Source organism: Fundulus heteroclitus, chromosome 3 (genome assembly GCF_011125445.2).
Source record: "Fundulus heteroclitus isolate FHET01 chromosome 3, MU-UCD_Fhet_4.1, whole genome shotgun sequence".
In the NCBI taxonomy this organism is placed as follows: Eukaryota; Metazoa; Chordata; class Actinopteri; order Cyprinodontiformes; family Fundulidae; genus Fundulus; species Fundulus heteroclitus.
Window position 1 is genome coordinate 23013789 of NC_046363.1, and position 23706 is coordinate 23037494.

The following is a 23706-nucleotide window of genomic DNA, read 5'->3' on the forward strand; positions in this document are numbered from 1 at the left end:
GAAACCGCTTCTTCTGCCTCATGTTACATTTGCCTGCACAATGCTGCCACATAGCAGTAGGAATTAAATTACATACCATCTGGTTCAGACCACAGCTGCCATGTCTAGGGCTCTCCCACACTGGTAGGTAGGGGAAAACAGTCTTAAAAAGCCATATAAGGGAGTGTGTCTCGTAAAGATGATGTCATCAATGACTGAAGGGGCTCCTCTTTCATTTGCAGAAATGAGAAGAGGGTGGGTGTGTTCTCCTCTGGGCCATAAAGATAGCTGATGGCATATAGATAGTGAACTGCGTGGCCAGAAGGAAGGAGATTTAGGTTATGCTGAGTGAGGTAAAATCTGGATTTAGAGCTAATGTTGTGCAATAATCATTGCAACAAGAGGAATATCTGAAGAGGAACTACAAACTTTCTGTAACATGAAGCTTGTGTACGTGTGAAAGGCAAGAAAGGCTTGAAACGAATGGATTGGTAGCCGTTTTAGAGGGTCGGCTTTAAAGGTCCAGCACTACAAGAAGGGCGAAAGCAAATTGAAAAGAAGTGCAGGCACAAAGCAGGCTGACTCCACTCTGCACTATTGATCTCGCTGAGGACTGAGTGATTCAGCATCATGGGGAAATCAGGTAAGTGGAGACTGTAGTCTGGACGTCGTAACACAGATTGTATAATTAATGTATTTTTTCCCTAGATTCCTAACTTTCCACCAAAGAAAAACACATGTGTGAACGGGCATGTATCTCAATCAACAGTTGATGTTTATTGTTGTTGATGATGAAGCTGTATCCTAAAGTAGTAGAAAAAAATATACAACTCTGGACAAACAAGAACCAAAAGCAAATTTTCTGCTACTTTAATATTGCATTGATAGCTCTAATGCCTGCTAGATGGTTAGTAAACAATGGCAGCATCTGCACTTCTGTTTATCCTCTGTGAATATTTGAATGTGCCTATTGTGTGAGCACTCTAGAGATTGTGGGACTCATGAAAAGGGCAGTGTGAGTAGCTGTGTGGAGAAATAGGGCGATGGGGGGTTGAGGGGGTGATCTAGCTGACGTTTTCTTACTTGCGGTGTGAGGTCAGTCTGTTTCGAGATTTCAGCTCTGAGGTCATGCACGAGTCTCCTTGTTGTGTGCTTATAATCCTGCTGTCATCAGGCGTCCAACTCTTCCCCTCTCTGCCCTTTCTCTCAGCCTCCAAGCAGTTTGCTGAGGAGGTGTTGCAGTGTCACAATGAGTACAGGAAGAAGCACCAGGCTCCTCCGCTAAAGCTGAGCACCAAACTGAGCAGAGAGGCTAACCGGTGGGTTACAGAAGCACATACACACACATACAGAATTTGATTTTTAATAAACGAGGAAAAGGTTTGTGTATATCAGTCATTTTCAAAGTTATGTGATCAACAGTGAAAGGTGGATCTAAACTATCTTTCTGATTACAGATGATATAGATAATTCAGCTGTAGCTACACTAAGATGGTCAAATGAAACTGAATTAAACTGTGTTTCAGGCAGGCTTATTACATAATTTGCACCAAGTAAGCCTAGGGAAAAAACACTGTTGAGGGAAGTGTTTTTTTCATGTTCCCCTTTCGCAAGAACTATTTCAAAATTCAGGTCATCCATGTTAAGATTAATTTGTGTTCAAAGTGCACCACCTAAATACTCTGAACTAAGTTCGAAGCCCCAGCAGGAAGTAGTCCTCTCTTGTTCATTCGTCGTGTTTGTTCCCCCCCAAAGTTTAAAAATGAGATATTCTTACATCCCAAACCACTGCCAGTGTGTATCTGCCTTTCATATTATTGGAGGAGGAAGATATTCTGCAACAGGTAAATAGCGATCTAGCATTGCCTTTCTATATATCTGTAATCTACTGTATAGTTAAGATAGGTGTATCAAAACACAGCACGAGAATCCTGATGATGTGACGCTATAAAAATCCCACACGTGCCACTGTGACATTTATTTTAATGAAATGTTGAAGGAATGAGCCATTAATTATGCAACCTAATCTCATGCTATTTTATGGAGACGTTCCATCTATGCTCAGGATCATTAATGTCGCCATGCTGAGGGCTTGATTTTGCTCCAACCAATGATACTCTAACCGGCTTATGATTATTTAGCTTATAATTACAACTTGCAAACTTATGTACTGTGTATAGAGCTTTACACTTTCACCTTAACGGTGAACAATGATATCACTGCAAAAGTAACTCTTACCCTCCTAATGCAGTAAAATGCTGGATGTTGCACACTTCATCCTAATACACATAAACCATAGAAAAATAGGGGTGCATCAAAAGTGACCCAAATATTTCCTAGACTTAACAGAACTTGATGGTTGGCAAAACGCACAGATTTTCTATATGTTCAGACCCTTGTTTTTTATATCCTAAATGTGTGTCATTTAGGTACATTGTGGAAGGCATCATAATATTCAGTGTACAGTAAAACCAATTTTTGTTAATCTAAATGTATATAAACTCTTGGATTACTGTGATCCTTCTGTAAAGAATGTTAAAACAAATATGGCATCTCAACGACTATCTCAATCTGTTGTGTTATAGTATGATGTTTTTAATTGTAGTTATCTGCTCTGAACTAAAGGTTTTGACAAAACCCACTGATATTTTAGGTGTTAAATGGGTTATTTTACCATCTTAGCATTCATTGGTTCATCCTGTGGAAGAGGTTTAATGAAGTCTAATCAGGTCATTCTGTAGTGTCAAATTGTGGTCTGTTGTGCCATTGTGCACGGTTTTAAGTTATTTAATGTTTAATTAATAACCCTCAGTCCGTTAAGTATTGTCTGGTGAATATCAGCCCAAACAGTTAATATTAGGCAATAGTTGAAAGGGTGATTCAAGCACTGGCATTCTTTTAATGGAAAACTCACACATATAGAATAAATGAGTGACAACTTCTCTTCAAATTCAAGAATTTATTAACAGAAATCAATGAAAATTAAAAGAACACCACTACAGAATGCTGTTTATCTGAATTAACACTATATTTCCATCAATGAATCCTCTTTACTAGGCTTAAGATAAAAAAACAACAACTAAGGAACTGTGTACATACAAAAGACATATAATAGTTGAGTCTTGATCATTTCCTGGAAAAAATGGTTACATTAATAAAATCAAGGGTCCTAAAGATATTGATTTTTACTGAGCAAATCATTCTATAAAATGTTATTTTTTCAAATAATGTTTTAACTCTGGGTTTGCATTGTGAATGGGTTGAAACACATACTAAATATTGTTCTAAATTAGTTAAAATAATTTAATCTCATTCCACATTCTTTAAGGTGAACTTTAGTTTAGAATTTAGATCTGCAGTGAACCAGGATTCAATGAATTACTCTGATGATGGGTTTTAAACTATTTGATTTATCCTTTTGTTTCTTTTGTGTGTACATAGTTCCTTAGGTTTTTATCTTTATTTTGCTTATTGGTTTAGTTTAGTTACACTAGCCTAGAGGGGATTTGTAGATTTAAACAAAGTGCTATTTCAGATAAACAGCATTCTATATTGATGTTCTTTGGATCTTTATTGATTTCTGTTAATAAATTCTTGCATTTGAAGAGACGTTGTCAATACTATATTCCATTTGTGTGCAGAGCTTGCTGTTAAAAGAGTGCTAGTGCTTGAATCACCCTTTCAACTATTGTCCTAATATTAGCTTTTTGGGCTGATGTTAATAAACATTAAATTACTTAAAACAGTTTGGAATGGCACAACAGGTCTCTGAAAAATGATGACGGCCCTTCTTCTTCTTTGTTCTCCAGCCCAACAAGTAAATCACAATTTAGACCTAAAGGTTGTAACTAACTAACATTTGTTCAAAATCGCAGAAACCCAGCAGTTTGTAGTTGGATGGATGGATGGATGGATGGATGGATGGATGGATGGATGGATGGATGGATGGATGGATGGATGGATGGAGGCAGAATAAGTATGGAAATGCATGGAAATCATTACATCTTCGATACATGGATGTTTCCTGTTACTAAAGTAAAAAAATTGGGACTTCTAACAATCTGATTTATATATGTGTGAACACCACTCAGGTCTATACTTTTTATGTGCAGAAGGGAGTTTCTATTGAGATTTATGATTTTAAAAAAAAGTACAGTTTAAAACATTGAATGTAAAACATTCTAATTTTTTAGTTATGCTGAAAGTTTGGCCAGCACGCGAATCCTGAAGCACAGTGAGGAGTCCAGCAGGGGGAGCTGTGGAGAAAACCTGGCCTGGGCTTCTTATGACCAAACGGGTAAATACAGTACTATTAAAACCTTTGATTTATAAACCATTTAAGTGACCCAGCACGAGCGCTCAAGCTTTGTAGCACTTCTGATGTAATAGTATAAATGCTTTAGGCTTTAGAAACAAATACGTGTACACTGGGTCAGAATGTGCGGCCTACAGTAAGGGCTCTGTACTGACTGCTAGTTGGTGCAGCTGCACATTTGGACCTTATTTTCCCCCTACTTCAGACACCATGACTCACTGCAGAAACATGTCAACCCAGGGCAAATATTGATAAAACAGCTCAGTAATTGCAGACGAAAAAAGAATAGCAATGTAAATCCCATGAGCCCAAGAGGAATTTGACCTTCTGCATTTACTTCATCCTACTTTTAAATGATGCATTATTAACCTGAATGAGCTCTAATTGCTGATGCAGGGAAGGATGTGGCAGATCGCTGGTATGAAGAAGTAAAGCAGTACAACTTCAACCGCCCTGGATTCTCCTCCGGCACTGGTGAGATTCACGCCGTGTTAATGTTTTGTCTCATCTCATCTTTTCTTTTCCCTCTCAGTTTGTCAACAGCTTGTTCGCCAGCGATGTCATATTCTGTTTACGTGCTGTCACTTTCACTATCTCTCAATGTCACACTTGAGCAGGTGTTGGGAAGTTGGTTGTTATTTTTGAGCTAATACCAGCGTGTGACTTACTGTCCCTCCAATGGGAAACTGAGGGGAAAATCCCAGTCGTCACACGTGTGTGTGTGTTTTTTTATATATATATATATATATATATATATATATATATATATATATATATATATATATATATATATATATATATATATATATATATATATATATATATATATATATAACATACACACCCTTTCACAGTGACTCACACAGACTCGTGTAGCATTTCCTGCAAGACAAGGAGGGGATAAAAACTGGAAGGAGCATGGGAAAAGGATTTCTGGGCTAATGATCGATGCCGGAAAGAAAATTCCCCTTTTTGTAAATGTTTGGGTTGACTTAAGTGTGTGAGCACTCAGCTGAAGCCATGTTTGAACAAAATGTCCTTCACTCTTGCTCCATGTTCTAGTGTTTTCTTTCAACTTTCTTTGTCACCCCAGGCCATTTCACTGCAATGGTGTGGAAGAGCAGCAAGAAGCTGGGTGTGGGAAAAGCCACGGCATCAGACGGATCTTCCTTCGTCGTGGCCAGATATTTCCCAGCAGGGAATATCACAAACCAGGGACACTTTGAGAATAATGTCCTTCCACCTAAAACCGGCTCTTGAAGACCCTTTGATCCTCCTGGACTTTACTCAAGCCCAAAAACATTTATTTAGATGTAAAGGAGAAGAGCTGTCTTCCCGCAGGGCTCTGGTGAATGCAGCGGCACATCCTGCTGGATAAAAAGCCAAACTGTGATCTTGTAGGATTCTGACGGATAAAACACACTCAATACTTTGCACCCGTCAGGCCTTTGTGGGGCACAGTGTTCAAATTATTTAACAGGTTTTGTATTTCTGAGTTTTTGCTAACTAAATGACAGTTTCCCATAATTTTGCACATTAAAGTACTCCTTTATTGTTATAACCCCCCCCCCCTTTTTGTAAGTGTGAGCTAATTCAGAGAAAAGGTCTCCTAACTTAGAGGCAGATGACTGCGCATGCTTGGAATGTCTTTGTTATTGCCCCTTCTTGTCAAAGAAGGCTTGTGCTGTTTCCTCACACCCTAACTCATTTTGTACAATAAAGCAGAAAAATTGTCAAAACAAAAGATCTTGTCAGTTTGTGATGCGGCAACATGTCCGGGGCCTTAAAATGGTTCAGTCCATTTGCTTTTGACTACACAAAGATTATTTTCAAGATTTATTTGTCAACATTTTCTGAATCTGTTTTAGTTGTGTATATATTAAAAAATATGCCCACAAATCTTTAAAGCAAGTATATTAATTTACATGGAAAAAAGAATGTAGAAAAGGGTAAATACAGGGCCTTGCAAAAGTAATCATAATTACTGAACTTTCTCATGTTTCATCACCTCTAAACCTTTTATTTTATTGAGGTTTTGTGTGATAGACCAACTCAAAGTATGACACATTTATGAAATGGGAGGCACTAGATACACTGTTTTCTAACAGTTCTAAAAAATTAAATCTGACACCTCTAAATAAAGTCCAGTGCAACAGATTCAAACTGTTCTGCAAAGGCCTTAGAGGTTTGTTGGAGAACATCAACAAAGAGCTCAACCAAAATACAGCAGTCGGTGAGAAAGATGTGGAGAAGTTTAAAGCAGGGTTAGGTTAGAAAACATTATTTGAATATCTCACAGAAACAGAAAAGAGTACAGTAAATTTTCAAAGACATGGCTGCCCACCTAAACGCCTCTGTCAGTCTGCCCCAGGGCAGCTGTAGCTTCTAACATAGCTCACCACCGTCAGGGTGTGAATGGGTGAATGACTGAACTGTAGTGTGAAGCGCTTTGGAGGTCTTGGAGGTCAAGACTAGTTAAAGCGCTATACAAGTACAAGCCATTTACCATTTAAACTAATAGCCTGGGCAAGAAGACCATTAATCAGAGAACAACTTGTGGAAGTGCAGATCTGCGCTGAGGTAGGAGAACTATTTGTCCTGCGCTCTAAAAATTCAGAATGGGAACAAGAAATCTGTTGTTGAACGGAAGTCATTAATGGATTGGTTTAAAGTTTTCCACCAGGCCTGTAGGAGGCACATGTAGAGGTAGAGAAAGGCGCTTTGCTCAGATGACACTAAAATTAATATTTTGGGCCCATATACAAGACACTATGTTTTGAAGGAAACTAACGCTGCACATCACCCTGAATGCACAAGCTCAACTGTGAAACATTGTGGCAGCATCATGCTGCAAGGATGATTTCCCATCTGAGCCAAATTCAAGGCGGTTCTAGAAAAAAAACTTGTTAAATACTGAAGCCCGGGGTGAATGTTCAGTTTCCAGCAGGATAATGACCCTTGTGTTAGAATTGCCAAGTCAAATTTTAAAGATAAAGACAATCAAACCTCTGGGGAAAGACTTGAAAATATGCATTCACAGGTGCTCTCCATCCAAAGTCATAGCTTTAGCTATTTTGCAAAGAAGAATGGGGGAAAAATTATCTCTCCAGATGTGCTAATCTGATAAAGGCATACCCCATTTCAGCTGCAATTGTACTGAAAGGTGGTGCCATAAAGCATTGAGTCAGGAGCCTGAATCCATGTGCACGCTGCACTTTTCAGATTTAGGTTTGCAAGAAGAAAAAAGAAAAAAAAACTAAATATCCTATACCTCCCACACTTCACAGTTGTGTACTATTTTGTCTATCACACAAACATCCCATAAAATTTCTTGTTTGTGGTTTTAACCTGACAAAAATTATTTTGCAAGGCACCCTGACTTCGTGACTTTGCTAAATGCGACTCTGCTTTCAATATTTTCAGAGGAATCAGCCTAAACGTTTAGCCAGAGTCCACACTGGAACTTGTCTTAGACTTTATTTAGCAGGTTAGGGATGCAACATACAACGGTAGCGATACAGAAGAGTACGCAGTAGTTAGGCTTTATAGGCAGGAACAAGGGAGCTGGGAGTCCAGTTGTCCTCAGTCCTCACTCACATGGTCAGCTCCTATGAGGAAAAATAAGGAAACAACGTTCAAGCAAGGCAGAGAAAACACTACAATCAAGGTAACACAAAGGTGTCATTTCACGCATTGTTAGCTTGCTGCCATCTAGTGGTCATAAAACCTAACGACAGAACATCAGGGGGTTTCTCAGTTACAACACTGGGATTCTTCTCATTTGTGCTTTTTTTTTCTCCTCCTCTCGTGGCGACCTTCTCTCTTCCCCCTTCTGCTCCTCAACTGTGACACATTGTTTTGTTTAACATTTGCCCGCCCTCTCCCAGCCTGCTCCTCCTCTCTCCATCCCCCTTTGTTCTTACCATGATAGCATTCACAATGTCGTTCTTGTTGTGTTTGAGTGCGCGGATGGCCTTGGCTCGTGACACATTGGCCTGAGCCATCACCAGTTCAATGTCTCTCTGCTCCAGACCTCCGTCATCCACCTGACGTGCAGAAAGGAACAAAGTAAGCGATAAAATAGTCAAGATGAATGATTTTACAAATGAGAGGTACTTGAAGCCATGCCAGTTTGAGGTTTTTTTTGTGTGTGTGTGTGTTTTACAAACTCTATGTACCTCCTCTTCCTCCTCTTCACTCTCCTCCTTGATGGTGAGGCTAGGTGGGACAGGTGGGGCTAATGGAGAGGGGGAGACAGGCACCTTGAATTTCTCTGCAGCTGCTTTGTGGGCCTGCTGAGATAAGTCCTCTATCTGCAGAAAAAAAGTGTATAAGAGAACAGTTAGCAGAAGATAGAAATGTAAGCAAGATTGAGATATGAATAAGATATGAAGATTATACCTTTGCCTCGCCAAATACGATATAAATGTCCGACATTGGACTTTTGAAAACGTCTGGTCTGCTGATGACAAACAAGATACTCTTGGACTTCCTGATGGTGATTCTGGTCACACCATGGACCGGCTTCAGACCCAGTTTAGACATGGCCTGCAGACAGAGTTTAACAATTGGTAATACAAATTAAACGCTGGTTTCATTTAAACATATATTTTGATTTTGTGTTCAAGAAAAAAAAAACATTTGATCACATCAGACACGGTAGATTTACACTCTCCTGTAAAATTGGCAGGTGTTGGCGATGTAAAAACCAACACAATGTTGGTTAACTAACCATTAATTTGATCTACATCCTGTGCAGTTTGACTGAAAATCAAACAAATCTTTTAGAGAAAAACTTAAAACTAATGAAGACCAGTTAACAGTTAAAAAAACAGCACAATTAAACCCCAAACCTTCTCTTAGAAGGCTGAATGTGAAATGGGATTTTAATTTCAATGACCACTTTCCTCATTCCGATACATTCTACTACGCTCCAATTTTGAATTATTTGCGTTTATTTTGCCTTTCAACTTTATGTTATCTCTTTGTTTTTCTTATTATAGTAGCTACATCTGGTCTATTTATCTGTGACACTGTTCTTAAGGGGAGCATCAGCTAAGCTACAGCTCTCAACCACTTCACATTCTCCTTTTGTAGATGATACACTTGGCCCTGTCTTTCAGTGTTTATCCCTGTTTCTCTCCTATATAGCTATTGGCTGAGCATTTACTGCAACTGTATTTGTTCTCTTTCATGGTAAAGACTTGAAAACTGGTTTAGAGCATATCTGTGTAGCTGTGTTTCTCTCCTAGTTAAGTCAAGGCAAGTTTATTTATATAGCACTATTCAGTAACAAGACAATTCAAAGTGTTATAAATGAACAGAAAAACATTACAGGGGGAAATATTACATAGGAAAAGAAAAACATTACATTAGCAAAGGAATAAGCTAAGCTTTCATGCATTAACAAACATACACAAAGCATAAAATCAATCTTAATTTTTTCTATTCATAATAAGAAATAAACTAGGTAAATCCTTTGGGGTTTCTGATCTAAAGTCATTTTTACAGCTACAATTCTTGTTGTAGCTTTTAAAGCTTATTTAGTTTCATTATAATGAATTAGCTAAGTAAATCCTTAACTAGACTTCTTGAGTTTCACTGGAAGAAGCTTCGTGACTAACATTTAAATCTAAGTAGTTTATATTCATATTTTACCAAAAGTAAACATTTACATTAAGCTAAGTAAATCTTTGACTTGAGTTCTTTAGTTTCACTGGAAAAAGCTTCATCACTAAAAATCAAAGCTTAATTGTTTCTATTCACACATTAACAGAATCCTTCAAGCTATAACTCAAGGTCTCTGATCTGACCTTTCTGACACTATAGCTAAAATAGGTGGCAAGCAGAGTAGAGTAAAAGCACAGAAAAGGTGGTGTGTGTGCCTGTGTGTTTTAGTGTAGTCGTGTGTGTGCATGCGTGTGTGTGTTAGTGTAGGTCTGTGAGCTGTGGCAGAAAGCTCTCGCAGCCGTAGTCATTGACAGTGATGGAACATTATCAGGCAGTTCAGTAGTGCTCTGTTCCAGGTCACAGATGTCACAGAGCATCTTGTTTACATAACATCCAGGACAAATTAAGATATTCAGTCTTTCAAGGCCCACATGGGAAAGCCAAATACTGATAATGGCATTTGTTTTCAAGCAGGGACTCTTTTATTTATTTTTGCCTTCTGTCAATGGTGATTCCAAACAGCCAAATTTGTGGTCATTCTGCCAAAACCGAGATTCCAACTATTCCAAGATCTATTCCATCCTGCCAGCAAGTTCAGGAATCACAGCTGGCTTGCAGTTCTGCTTACACAACATTTCAATCTGAGTATTAGTAGCACAACATATCCCTCACTAAGTTCAGGTAGCCTTGATATGGGCCGAAACAGCTGCCAAACCTTTCAGTATTTCTCCTATATGTAGCCTCTAATGGAGCTATTTTTGCAATTACCCTTTTACTTTTCTCTTACTTAGAAAGTGTTCTGAATCAGTGCTTCTAAGTTCTTTGGGTGTGTACGCTATGTCTTCTCAAACCTCCAGTCAGTCGTGGCAGATGGCTGTTCACACTTTAACTGGTTCTGCTGGAGGTTTCTTCCTGTTAAAGGGGAGTCTTCCTTTCCACTGTCGCAACATGCATACTCGGCATGCATACAACACATTGCAGGCAACTGTCCACTGTGGCTATGCACACTTTCAGGGGGAGCGAATGCTGCAAGTAAATGACTCGATGCAATCCGCTGGGTTTCCTTAAATAAAAAACTAAACAATCTGTTTGTATGATTTCATATAACTGACTGTACATTTCTTTGAGATAACCGGTTGTGTTGTATTGGCGCTAAAATAATAAACTAAATAGAAATGTTCCGCCTAATGGTCAGTCCAGTTATGTTACAAAATCAACAATTCAATTTTATTTAAATTTCAATTGTATTTGTTTATCTAGCACCAATTCATAACACGTCATTTTAAGGCACTTCATAAAGTCAATTCAGTGAAATTATATAAACAGATTGGTCAAGATTTCTATTTACGAAGTCATTGACTTGAAGCATTCACTCCTCCTGGATGAGCATGTAGCTACAGTGGACAGTCATCTGCATTGTGTCATTGACTTTGCAGCAATCTCTCTCTCCCAAGTCGGTACATGCAACATCCTGCATGTAGCAACAGTGGAAAGGAAAACTCCCCTTTACCAGGAAGAAACCTCCAGCAGAATTAGGCTCAGTGTGACCGGCCATCTGCCAAAACCAACTGGGGTTTTAAAAGACAGAGCCGAAATACAAAAGAACACAGAAGCACTGATCCCGGAATAATTTCTATGTTAGCTGTGTCTAGGAAAGAAAGACAAATAAGTAACCAAAGAACAACCGAATGGTTTCACCAAAGGAATTGCTAGGCAAGAGTATACAACTAAATCTGATTTAAAATCTAAGTCAACCAAAAACCCTGTTTTGTGTCAGGCCAAAAAAAATGCGGTTGCCCCCCAAAATATGCATCCAATCACTGAATAATCAAACGGACCAATCTACTCTACATTGTAAAAAATAATGTGAAAACGGAGGCAACCTTTTTCATCACTGCAAAAGTTTGGTATGTCTATGCACATATAAAAGCAATAGTCTGACCTTGCGTGCCTTCTTCTCACTGCGGCTCTGCTTTGGTCTGTTCAAGCCATCATCTGCAGTGGATATGCACTGAAAGAAAAGTTCAGTAATGTTAAAAAACGTATGAAATGTTTGTTGTTTTTATAATGAGTTAATTTCACAAATGTCAGATTTTTAATATAGCAAGACAGAACAACAACAACAAAAAAAAACTATCATCTTTGGAATCCATGGGACTTGATTGTCTTTTTACTTGTAGCAAAATCAGCAACAGTATGTTTATTAACTATTTTTATGCAGTTAAAAGTGTGGCCTGTATTTAGCCAATAATGCTAAATCAAACTTCAACATCTTAGGATTTACAGAGTGAAAACATGAATAATTGTCTGAATGTTGTCTCATACCTTCTTTGTGTCCTTTCTTCCTTCCTCACTCATTTCCTTCCTTGTGTCCTTCATTTCTCACCTATTTTCTCCCAGTTTTAATTGTGTCCTTGTATCCATTATTCCATTGATTTTCCTTCTTTCCACCCTTCATTATCTCCTACTTTTTCCATCCCTTTCTTGTGTTCCTTCCTTTCTTCCCTTTCTCCTCGTGCCCTTCCTTAATTTTCTTGCTGTGTCCTTCCTTCCTTTCTTCCTCTGTTTTCTCCCTTGTTCCCCCTTCCTTCCTTTCCCCCTATGTCCTTCCTTCCTTCCTTCCTTCCTTCCTTCCATTCAAAGCATCCCCACTCCATAAATGTTTGCCTTGAATTCAAAATTTAATGTTGTATTTCATAATATTTCGGCACAAACAACAAATGACTCTGAAAATGTCAGCCTAGAAAGATATGGAGTTTTTGTATCCAAAATACATAGCAACACCATCCTTAAGATACAAATACATATAAAGTGGTTAAATACAGATTTTCATTAAAACACTATCTTAGCTCAAAAAACAAACACTTGTCAGGTTTAATCTGAAATGTCAATTAACCCATAAACAAATTGCAAGTCCAAAACTTTTCTGGAAAAAATTTCATCAGTTCTTAAGAAAGCCATTCTCATTACATAATATAACCAAATGGAGCTACAGTATATTGGCTTTAAGCCTTTAGAACGACTCACCGGTGGTTCTGATGGTCTCAGAGGCTCAAGCTCCTCCAGATCAGGCATCGAACCTTCACTCTCAGATTCATTACAGGAAGCCAAAGTGGAACCTAAGGAAAGCATGTCCCAAAGATATTGTGTAACATTAGCTCATTAAAATATACTAAACAAAAGTCAGACAACAGATAACATAGAGCTAAAGAAATTCTGGGGATTTCTTTGTCCCACAAGACAAATGGGGAAAAATTTAGATAAAAACTCACTGTTGTTTTTAACTGAGAGATCTATCTCTTCGTAAATGTTGAGATTATGGCTGGTTGAACAGCTTGACTGTCTGCCGGTCGGTTGGCGACTAGAGAGGAGCTGGATTTCCCGCTGATCTGATGGACCAGACTCATTTTTAAGTGATCTGTTTCTGTCTTCTACATCTCCACTGGGCTTAGATGCATGACCCTGCTGGAGCTGTCCACCATCATCCTCTCTACCCGATTCTTCTTCAGTCACAGTAGTACCTTACAGAGCACAGATTCATCACCATACCACACCACTTTATTTCTAAAGCACTTAAAAAATAGAGAACAGGAATAAACAATGAAACAACTATATGGTAATACATGTAAGCTACAGAAATTTAAAATAGTACAGTTCCACAGGGTAAACGATTAAGTCACAGATGCCAACTCACTCTAGGTTAAAAGCCAAGATGACAAAGAAAAAGTATGATTTTAAATGAGTTTTAAAAACAGCAAGAGATGGTGATACACGGTCTATATTCTGCAAACGTGAACCTTTTAAAGTTCATCCACAGCAGAGCAGATGACGGTATAATACTCTTTTCCAGACACAATACCAGCTGTAAGTACTGGACCAAGGATATTGAAGTTACAAATGTTGTCACTTACCTCTAAAAATGTCTTGGGCAAACCAAGTACAGCCTTCCTTCATCTGTTTGTGGGACTGTGTGCTGTGGGTAGACTGTGACTTGGAAGGAGAAGAAGATTCTGTAACACAGTCTAGATTTCCAGTTTCCTGGGTAGCTTGGGACAAGACTGCCGGTATGGCAGCAGGCAATGGGGATGAAGAAACACTTTTAGATGATGGTGTTGAAAATACATCAGTGACCTCTTGGAGGTTCTTGTTTGGAGGAATTTCAGAATCAGTGGACTGATGAGTGATTGACTGTAGGGATTGTTGCTGGGTTGAGAGGACAGGTTGGGAATCCTGGACAGGTGTGGAAAGGCCAGCCAGGGACTCTATTGAGGCACAAGGTAAAGAGGAAGGGGGGCATCGCAGCGACTGAGAGTATGATACGATAGTCTGCTGAGGTTTACTGGGGCCAGTATCTATGTTGTTGTCATTAAAGTCCACTGTAATTTGCCTCTCACTATTAGATAGTGGTCTGTTATCAAGTACTTCTTGTTTCTGTTGTAGGTCTTGGTTCATCGCCATCATTGCATTTGGGTTGTCTGTTGTACTTCTGTTTAGATTACATTGTCCTTGTCTTGGACTTTTTTCATCAGGACTGCCACTGTTATGCCCCTCCTTCTGTGCAACAGGTTCAACTTTGTCTGGTCCAGATGTCCTCTGTTGAACGTCTAGTGACGAAAAGCTGCTAGCTTTGTCGTCAGACTTAGTTTTACCAACGTCTGACATCCCATCTGGACATCCATTTCCTGTGGTGTTTGGAAGAGCAGGAGCTTTCTTTGGATCTTGGACAGACTCAGGGCTAAAGTCATCATGACCATCTGCAAGAGATGCCTTATGTTTATTCTGCTTCCTTTTCTTCCCTTTTGTGGATGCAGCTTGTGCGTCTGTGCAAAGTCCACCCTTAGGTGTGAGCCTCTCGAAGTGATCTGAATCATACAGTGCAGAAGAGGACTTTTTTTGATTTTTGTCCATCTTATTTTTTTGATCATCCCTTTCATCCCCTGAATTACAAACAACACTATGCTTTCCTAGAAAGGCCTCTTTAGTCTTTGGTTCATCCGTAGCTCTTTTAATTTCTGGACTAATGTTGCAGTTTGTTTGATTGTGCCTCTGATGCTGTAATATTGCTGTGCCATCTCTACAAGGGCTTCTCAGTCTAACAATGTTAGATATGCATTTTGGAGGGAAAGAGCCAAATGAACCCTCTGGCAAAGAAAATGCAATACTCCTTAGAGAGTCTGACTGATGCTCTGGAGTAGCATCGCATTTTGACTGAGATATGCATGTTGAATCAGGGATTTGGGGTTTTGTAGATCCATCAGAATCAGTGTCAACTGAGACAGTACAACTACTATTCTTTAATAAAGGTGTCTGTATTGTTGCTGGTGTTTGGTCTATAGGATCTTCTGTTGGTTTTTGATCTTCTTTAGGAGTCCTGTCAGAAATCTGAAGTGGCGCCTCATCAAGTGGAATATTAGACACAGATTCATTAATAATGACACTGACTCTTTGGTGTCTCATTTCATCTGACAGAGCATTCAGACTCCCATACATGCCTTCGTCCAAGCCCTCAAAGGCAGAGTTAGTTGAACTCTTCAAATTGTCTCGTATTTGTGTTTCCTTGGTATCGTTATCATTGTCTGGATTCAAATTACTGATGTCCTCTGGAAAATCTGTACTTCCGTCCTCTCCTCCGCCTGCTTCAGAAATCTCTTCGATAGATTTCCAGTGAGCTAAGTTGGACTCAGATGTTCCCTCTTCAACCAAATCTTTATCTGACATTTGGTCATTCTTTCCACTCTGAGTGTTATCTTCCTCATCCAGAATAGAGCTGAGAACATTGTCATAGTTTTCACACAGTTCACTGCTCAAATTAGAAACCAACGCGGTCTCTGTCCTTTGCCCTTCTGTGTCACACATGAGAAGACTCTCTGCCTCTATCTCATACTTCTTACCCAGAGACAAAGACAGTGATTCACCTGCTCCCCAAACACCAAACTCACACCCTGACCCAAATCGCAGACCAAAGCCCAGACCCTCCCTGGCATCACACCAAGCCCCAGATTCTGGAGCCATTGCTCTGCTTGTATCTGTCTCTGAATTTTCTCTTTTGGGAGAGATGGCAAGGGGGGAGTGTAAGGATCCAACAGCTCCTAGTACCCCATCATCTGTACTCAAAGTGTTCTCACTTAAGTTCTCCAGGGAGGAGTCTCTGGGGCAGTGTTCAGGAGTCAAGGCCAAGTTGTCACCAAGTTCTGAAATTATTTCTGGGGAAGTGGAAACAGGGATGTTACTGGGATTGGAATTTGGGTCTTTGGGAGCAGACAGGAGAACAACACCTTTATTTAAGTCATTAGTAGGAGTAACAATATTCAGTGGTGGGGAAGAATCACTTATTTTACCCTCTACACTCCCAGATTCAGCTGGAGCACACTCAGTACTTTGGTCAACCTTGGTATCAGAGTCCCTGTTTGGACATGACCTCAACAAAGATCTTCCTCCCACAGGCACATTGTATTTACCACCGAAAGACTTTGATAGTGCAACTCTGCTTGCTCCGACAGTCCGTTGGCTTTCAGAGTGGCCATGACGAGGCTTTATGAGTAATTTAAAAGAGTCTCTTTCAGGTTCTTCTGTGTGCTCATTTTGATCACAAGATAGTTGCAAAGCAACATCCATCACTCTAGGATTTTCCACAGCCATATCTTTTGTTCTTTCCTCCACAGAAGAAGCAGAATGAGAAACACTGGTGCACTCAGTTACAGGATGAGGTGATGCATGAACGGCACCCGAAATGGTGGGTAGATTGGAACAGGGATTCTCTTGAGGCTCCACAAGTGGAGCACCAGTACTTATCTGGCTTTTCTCTTCTCTCTTATTGAGATCAGTTTGGATGTCTGGTTGAGAAGAATTTACTTTTGATGGTTGAAGTTGTTGCTGGTTACCCACAGCTTTATCTGAGGTTTTTGTTTCGTCTTCTCTAATGGTACCTTTGACATCAGGATCATGTTGGTGTTCAGGCCACATAGGCACTTCCGGGGGTGTCGGTTCTGAGCTGACAACTTTAGGGTGAGCGACAGTGGTTTCAGACATACATGTAGGTTTGGACTGATCCACTTGTTTGTCCATGTTTAGTTGTGTGTGCAAAGGACCCTGTTCTGCCTCCAATTTGGTTTCACCTGGATCTGAATTATCTGCTGGTAGAGGTTCTGGAGGTTGTGCATGTCTCTCAGTGCTGTACAGACGTTCTTCTTCCTCCCCGTTATAAGATGCAGAATCTAAAGAGTCATCTGTATCATCTTGATAGCAGAAAGATTCATCTAACCCTTCATTGATTGATGTTTCTGAAAGTGAATGAAGGAAGGACACTGAACTTTCCTCAGCTTCATCTTTTATAGCTTTGCTATCACACCCATCATCATCATCATCCTCTTCATCATTATCATCATCATCATCCAGCTCCTCCTCTTCTCCCTGTTCTTCAACAACTTTCACCTCTACTCTAGCTTCCTCACCTGCCTCAAGCTGCACGCTTGTATCCCCTCCTTTATCATTTTCTTCCCCTTCATCACCATCAGGGATGGAGTCAGGATTGTCTTCATTATTATTGTAATCGTCATGATCCTCTTCATCGTCTTCATCATGATCCTCTACATCTGCCTCCTCCTCTCCTGCTCCATATGCATCAACATCCTTTCTTTCGTTTCTGTCATTGACTTCTGTTTCGTTTTCTTCTTCTGTGGGGAAGAGGGTGATTTCCATTGAGTCAGCCCTAAAGATTAGGCTAGTGTGAAGGGGAAAGGAGATGAGGGAGGCTGGTATCATCCTTTCCTCATCTTGTACATCTGAACACGCAGCCTGAGAGAGTATGAAGGAGCTTGGGCCAAGCCTATCAAAGGCTCCAGGGCCAAAGACATCCAGGGGAAGAAGCGGAGAGTCAGGGCTGAAGCTGGAAGATGGCATAGACATGTTTTCTGTATCAGGGGTCAAGGCAGTAGAGGAAACATCTGGGTGGGCCTCCATCTGCCTATAATGTTCTTCTAATAAACATCCCTCCAGATTTAGCTTTAGGCCTGTCTGCATGGGTCTTGAGTACACTGCTCTATTTACAGTTGCCTCCTCTGATGGGTAAAATGAACTTTCTGATTCCCCTTCATCATCCTGGGAGTCACTGCTGCTACTGCTTCTTATAGTGGGAGTATTCTCTGTCACCCAGCAAGGACGGCAAGTATCTCTGGAAATTTTCTCCTCCTCCCCTTTCGGAGTCTCGTCTTCCTCAGGAATTACCGTGTCTGCTACACCTATCCGTGAATTCATAACAAAATCCTCAGGATGGTACAAGCTAAAGTCCCTTGGCCTTTCCTCCTCTCGTTCCGGGGCTGGTCGCCCCTTCTCCTCTGCGACCTCGTCTCCAATTTCTGACAAGGAGCTCACAAAGCAAGCAGGTGCCTCTTGTGTTTCTTCCACAAGGAGCAGGCTGGGAGAAGTGGATGGGGAGGTGGAGGATGTATAAGAAGACATCCAGCTGCCTCCCTCCGCTGTGATGTAGGAGCCAGATGGAGAGGTAAGAGGGGAACAGAGGTCCTCACTGTCAGATGGAGAACCAGGGGAAAGAGGGGAGGCTGGGGAGCCAGGGTAGGAATGATGTTTAAGGTGCGAACAGCGGTTAGTCACCTTAATTGGAGTGGAAGGAGCAGTAAAGTAAAGTTCTGGGTCAAGAGATGAGGGAATGCCAACTCGTAGGGGATCAACTGCACAGACTGGCTCAGTGAAGGACAGAGCAACTGGACAAGACCGCTCTGAAAAAGGGAGTGAAGGCACTTCATCTAGAGAGAGGGTCTCATTGTCTTCCTTACTGTCTGTTATTTCGTCATTGGTTTTGATTTGTTTTGTAGAGGAGGGGGAAGTGTCTGTAACTGAGGCCTGTGCATGTTCTTTTTCCTGATCCACTGGTTTCTGGGGGATTTGTGATTGGATGTCCTTGCTGTTGGTTTCCAGTTTTATCTCATTAGATTGTAGCTGTGAACATTCAAAACTTGGGAGATAGGGCAAAGGGATAGCTTGAGATTTTAGTTCAGTGGGGATCTTCCCTTTCAGAACTTCTGTTGTTTTGAGCAGCGTCTCTTCACCCATCACAACTCTGGTGTCCATTGTCTGTGACCCTGGATAGTCACTTTCCACCTCGGATCCAGTCAAGACCTGTTAATAAGATAAAACTACAGGTTATAAATGCATCTCACAGCATCCATGCCATACAATTACAAACACTCTTGCATCGCAAAGACCTTACCTTTATTCTTTCCATCTTAACTGGGATATGGCGGCCACATGGACCATGACCACCCAGTTTTCCTGACAGTCTGGCTGGGTTTACGCGATTATCGGACCCTTCGGGCTGTGGTCTTGGAGTACCAGACGAGCTAAGTTTCACATGAAATAGTCGTGGCCCAAATGGGGAGGTGGATCCTGGAAGAAGCTTCTGTGGAGTGCTGGGAGAAGGGCTAGACCCACTGTCATTTGGAGAAGAACCACTGTCGCTTGGAGTGGAGTCTCTGGATGGGTGTCTTGCCATGCCTGAAAAAAACAAAAAGAAATTGAAAAGCAGCACTTTTTACAAATTCAAAGACAAAGTTGAATCAACATCAGTTTTAAATAGAAAGAAGCAAGTTTCAAACAGATTCTTTACAAAATGGGCAGAAACAAAGACATGAGAAGACACATGAAGGAAGTACCTCTTACATTGTTATTGGACCATATATTTCTTGAATAATAATAATAATAATAATAATAATAATAATAATAATAATAATAATAATAATAATAATAGTAATAATAATAATAATAATAATAATAATAATAATAATAATAATGGAAGCCAAATTGGTGGATAGATGGATGATGATAATAATGAAGTTATGATTGTTTAAGTTCTCCATCTAGATACACCTTGTCCTTCCGATACATATCATTATGTTTTAAAGTCTCATAAGGATTTGAAAACCAGTGGGATAAATGTCAGGCTGGCTGAGGCAAACTGGGTCAGGGAGGTTGAGTGACCTGCTTTTCTCAGTGTTTATGAAGGGAATAAATTCGAAAATTGAAAACTTGGAATGAAGGATCTCATTTGTCTGCTTAATTTCCTCTTATCTTGAAAGATCATTTGCTGAGAAAGTGTTTGACTGAAACACTCTCAGAAGTCCATTTCTTGATGAACAGCACCTTCATCTACTCTCTTAAATGAGCTATTGCCACAGTGACCTCATTCCTCATCCTGATTGGTCGTCATGGCGCATGAGTGGTTCAGCTCGGTGTCGGACACAGACACACTCACATGCAGTTTGCTCTGCCAGTAACATGGATGCCAAATCAAATTAAACTCTGTTCTTCATAAAACATTGCCTCCTATTGTCTTGCTCTCTTTTACTTCAAGGATTCCATTTTTCCTTTTTCTTAACCTTTCCTTTAATGCTGCTGTCCTGCCCTTCCTGAGATTGTGACAGATGCACACATCAGCACTTAGCAGTCTGGCCTGATCACTGCCACGTTACTATGCTGAATGTGTGTTTGTGTTCATGCTGAGCCATCCCCCAGAAATAGAACCGGTTAAAAAGGTGCAAATTACAGCAGGGACAAAAAGGCAACTCCAGTGCAACATTAATGTGCTCTGCAGCCTTGTTTCTTACCAACGGTCAGTTAGAACATGATAGTTACTGGTTCATTTTGCAAGACAAGGCAAAAGCACAGAAATACAGAAAAACAATTACATAATTTATTTTAATCCTTCATGACAGTATTACAGCAGACAACTATTTAGGTAAAACATAGTGCTAATGATATTTAACAACTTCGGACTCATAGGATTGTTAAATTGCAATTAGATATTTATGTTATTGTTTAAAGCGAGCATCATGCCATGCTATTTGCAAATGGATATTTTACAATAATAGTGGTACTCTGCTGTTCTTAAAAATACTTCAACGGCATTAAATGTTTCTGCTGTAAACAACAGTTTTTAAAACTCAAAACAATATTTTTGCTGATGATTCCCACTGTATGAATTATATTGAGGGTTTATATTATTTCATAATTTTCACTCAGTTTATAGTGTTATTTAGTTTGTTTGTCAAATGCACATTTCAGACTATATATATGTATGTATGTCATGGCTAAAGATGATTTTAGAGGCTTAAAAGCAAAATACTGTGTGTGATTATACTGAGTCATCCATGAAATGGTTACGCAATGTCAAACTCATGAAGAACAAGCATTGTAATTTTACAGAACATATGCAGAAATGAATCAGAAATTATAATCTAACACGTTCAGCTACACAAAGCACTACATCTATCTTAGTAGGGTTGTTGTTTTTTTTAGGTTTGAAGGAACGGATTAAAACTGTGCACCAGATTTGCCGTATGAAAAGCAGGCCGCAGCACACTGGAGCTGCGTCACAGAGGCTGCAGCGCCGCCCCCCCAAGGGGTGCCTCTATTTCAGCTGCTGCCAAGGTTGTGAGATGAAAACTAGACACTCCACAAATGTCGGAGGCTTCTTTATCATGTACAGTGTCATATTTTGCTGCTGAATAAAAGGCTGTGACCAGGCGGTGGATTTATAATAACTAGCATGTCTACAAACAAATGTACTAAAATATACACACTAAGCAGGCAGGAAGCTTTCACTATTGCCTCGTTGAGCCATCATCCGCAGAACTTCATTTGGTTCCGAATGCAAAATAGTCCAAGAAGTTGTCTGTGTGAGGTGGTGTTTGTGTGTTGCAGAGTGCGCTTCCATGCTGCTGTGTCATGTTCCCATTACTGCTGGGGGAAGGGAGAAACTACTGGGCACTAGCTAAAGCAAAGGATGTGGATGTGAGGAGATGGTGGAGGGAGGAGGGTAAGGAGGGGGGCACCTTTAGGGTTGGGGCTCTAATAAGGAAGAAGCGAGGCGATTACACAAAGGTTCTGAAAGCCTTCATGTAGAATTTAGTGAAAGAGCTATCTGATTTTGTTTAAAGCAAGAGTGAGGTAACTCAGGAGGATGTTAACAGCTTGGAGCAGGGAAAAGGGACAACATGCAGTTTTTAGTGAGGAGGCAAACATGCAGCTGAATAAGAGCCTTTTCAAGCTGCACGTGACCAAATAGAGAAATAATCCAGTCCTTCTCCAACCGTCTTACAAGCTCTTTCTTATCTACCACACTTTCTGCTCTCATACGCTCCACATTTAGCCTGATTTGAATCTACTTCCTGACCCGTTCATGCCCATATCTCTGTCTTCAGCTCTATCTCCAGTCTCGATGACCGAATCCTTATCCTCTCCCCAAACCAGGAGCTCCTACCTGGTCCTGGAAGCCCTGTCTCCTCGCCTCCCAGGTCCTGATGCTTGTCGTCTGGGACAGATCTGTGAGTGCTCTCCCCTGGCATGCTTCTCGCTGGCTCTGACGCAGTAATGTACCATGTAGCTGGAGCAGACAAGGTGAACCAGGAGAGTGAAGAAGGAGGAAAAAGAATAAAGAAAGAGAGGGGGTTCTGAGTGCAAGCCTGTGCTCAAACCTCCCCTGCAGCACGTGTGTGAGACGGAGCGAGGCTGACAGCTAGAGCGAAGAACTGAGAGTCAGAGATGCAGGGTGTGTGAGTGTGTGTGTGTGTGTTGGGTCCTTTCTATGGTGCAGGCAGCACAGTGATGCTGCTGTGGTGGGTGTGGGCTTTAGAGCCTCCTGATGCTGCTTATCTGAATATGTGTGTTGAATGTGAGAGGGAGCTGCAGTATTCTCTCCTGATGCCCAGTTCCTGCCCCCCCCCCCTCCCCTCCCCTCCCCGCTTGCTTCATCCTTCCAGTATCTCCCTCCTCCCTGCTCCCCCTCTTTTGCTTCAAGCCAAGCCATGACTGGATCTTAGAAGATGATGTCAGCAGATTTGGGCTGATTTCTCAGTGCTGCCCCCAAGCCAGGAGGAAACGACCAGTACTGCAAAAACAAGAGTTAAACAGACATATCGGGGTGGAGGGTTTCAAGGAAAGCAGAGCAGATGAGGAGAAATAGAAACCAAGAACGTCTAAAGGATAAACGTGAAACCTAAAAGTATTCCCCTCATTATACCGCTTGTACCTTCTGCTCTAATTATGTCCTTGAGGATTCAACAGGGAGGACAATTCCCATGAGCATTGTGCCCTCCATCTTTAGCTCTTTTTTTATCTTTAGTAAACATGTCAAACAAAAGCTCCTCAAAGAAAACAACAGAACAATAACAGAAATTTATCGAATTTGAACTAAACCACCTCAATTCTTGTTTTGTTAGATCGAATCCAGGGGCTACATTTGCTTTAGCTGTTCTTGGGCTGTTCTTTTATGATCTAGCTAACACGGGAGCCCCCTGATAGTTTTTGAAAGGGGTTGCCAGATGGGGGAAACTAATAATGTTGAGGTGGCATAACAAAACCTTCAGCCAGAACAGAATACAGGGGGTAATCGGGCAATAGTGGTGGAGCCAGCAAATAAATGGCTGTAGTCATCATCCCCATGGTGGACCCACAGCTTTAAAATCTAATTGGCAGTATCAGAGTATGAAACTTTTAAGGGCCCCTACCTGGCCTGGGGGGTCCCTACCTGGCGTGGGGGGACCCTGGCACAGCTATGATGAGCTGAATTTAAAGGTTGTAATCATGCAAAATACAATCTACAGTTTTACAGTTTACTTTGATTAAATCCCATCAATTCGTTATTGATGCAAAACATTATCTCATTCATCAACAGCTGGAGATAGGCACCAGCCCCCTGTGACCTGGCAAGGATAAGTGGTTAGAGAAAA

General features: G+C 40.7%; 2 protein-coding genes across 2 annotated transcripts; one reads left to right on the top strand and one right to left on the bottom strand.

The window, feature by feature from the left end:
* The first annotated feature begins 202 nt into the window (after positions 1–202).
* On the top strand, positions 203–6038 carry glipr2l (GLI pathogenesis-related 2, like). The gene is made up of 5 exons (XM_012867654.3): positions 203–622; positions 1190–1298; positions 4173–4276; positions 4691–4768; positions 5388–6038. Exons 1-5 carry the CDS (start codon positions 610–612, stop codon positions 5552–5554), a joined length of 471 nt encoding a protein of 156 aa, XP_012723108.1. The 5' UTR covers positions 203–609; the 3' UTR covers positions 5555–6038.
* A 1696-nt stretch (positions 6039–7734) lies between these two features.
* nacad (NAC alpha domain containing) lies at positions 7735–22659 on the bottom strand. The gene is made up of 10 exons (XM_012867636.3): positions 22239–22659; positions 19191–19474; positions 13876–19099; positions 13237–13485; positions 12992–13083; positions 11907–11975; positions 8696–8842; positions 8473–8607; positions 8218–8340; positions 7735–7902 (listed from the first exon to the last, which is right to left on the bottom strand). Exons 1-10 carry the CDS (start codon positions 22321–22323, stop codon positions 7888–7890), a joined length of 6423 nt encoding a protein of 2140 aa, XP_012723090.2. The 5' UTR covers positions 22324–22659; the 3' UTR covers positions 7735–7887.
* Positions 22660–23706: the final 1047 nt, after the last annotated feature.

Bases quoted from the DNA above. Each gene is read 5' to 3' on its own strand.
- glipr2l (XM_012867654.3), top strand. The intron at 1,299-4,172 runs GTGGGTTACAGA...CTAATTTTTTAG, and splicing joins CTGAGCAGAGAGGCTAACCG to TTATGCTGAAAGTTTGGCCA. The intron at 4,277-4,690 runs GTAAATACAGTA...TTGCTGATGCAG, and splicing joins GGCTTCTTATGACCAAACGG to GGAAGGATGTGGCAGATCGC.
- nacad (XM_012867636.3), bottom strand. From the start codon at position 22,323: ATGCCAGGGGAGAGCACTCACAGATCTGTCCCAGACGACAAGCATCAG. The intron at 11,976-12,991 runs GTGAGTCGTTCT...CTTTTCTTTCAG, and splicing joins TGAGACCATCAGAACCACCG to TGCATATCCACTGCAGATGA. The intron at 8,608-8,695 runs GTATAATCTTCA...TTTTTTCTGCAG, and splicing joins TCGTATTTGGCGAGGCAAAG to ATAGAGGACTTATCTCAGCA.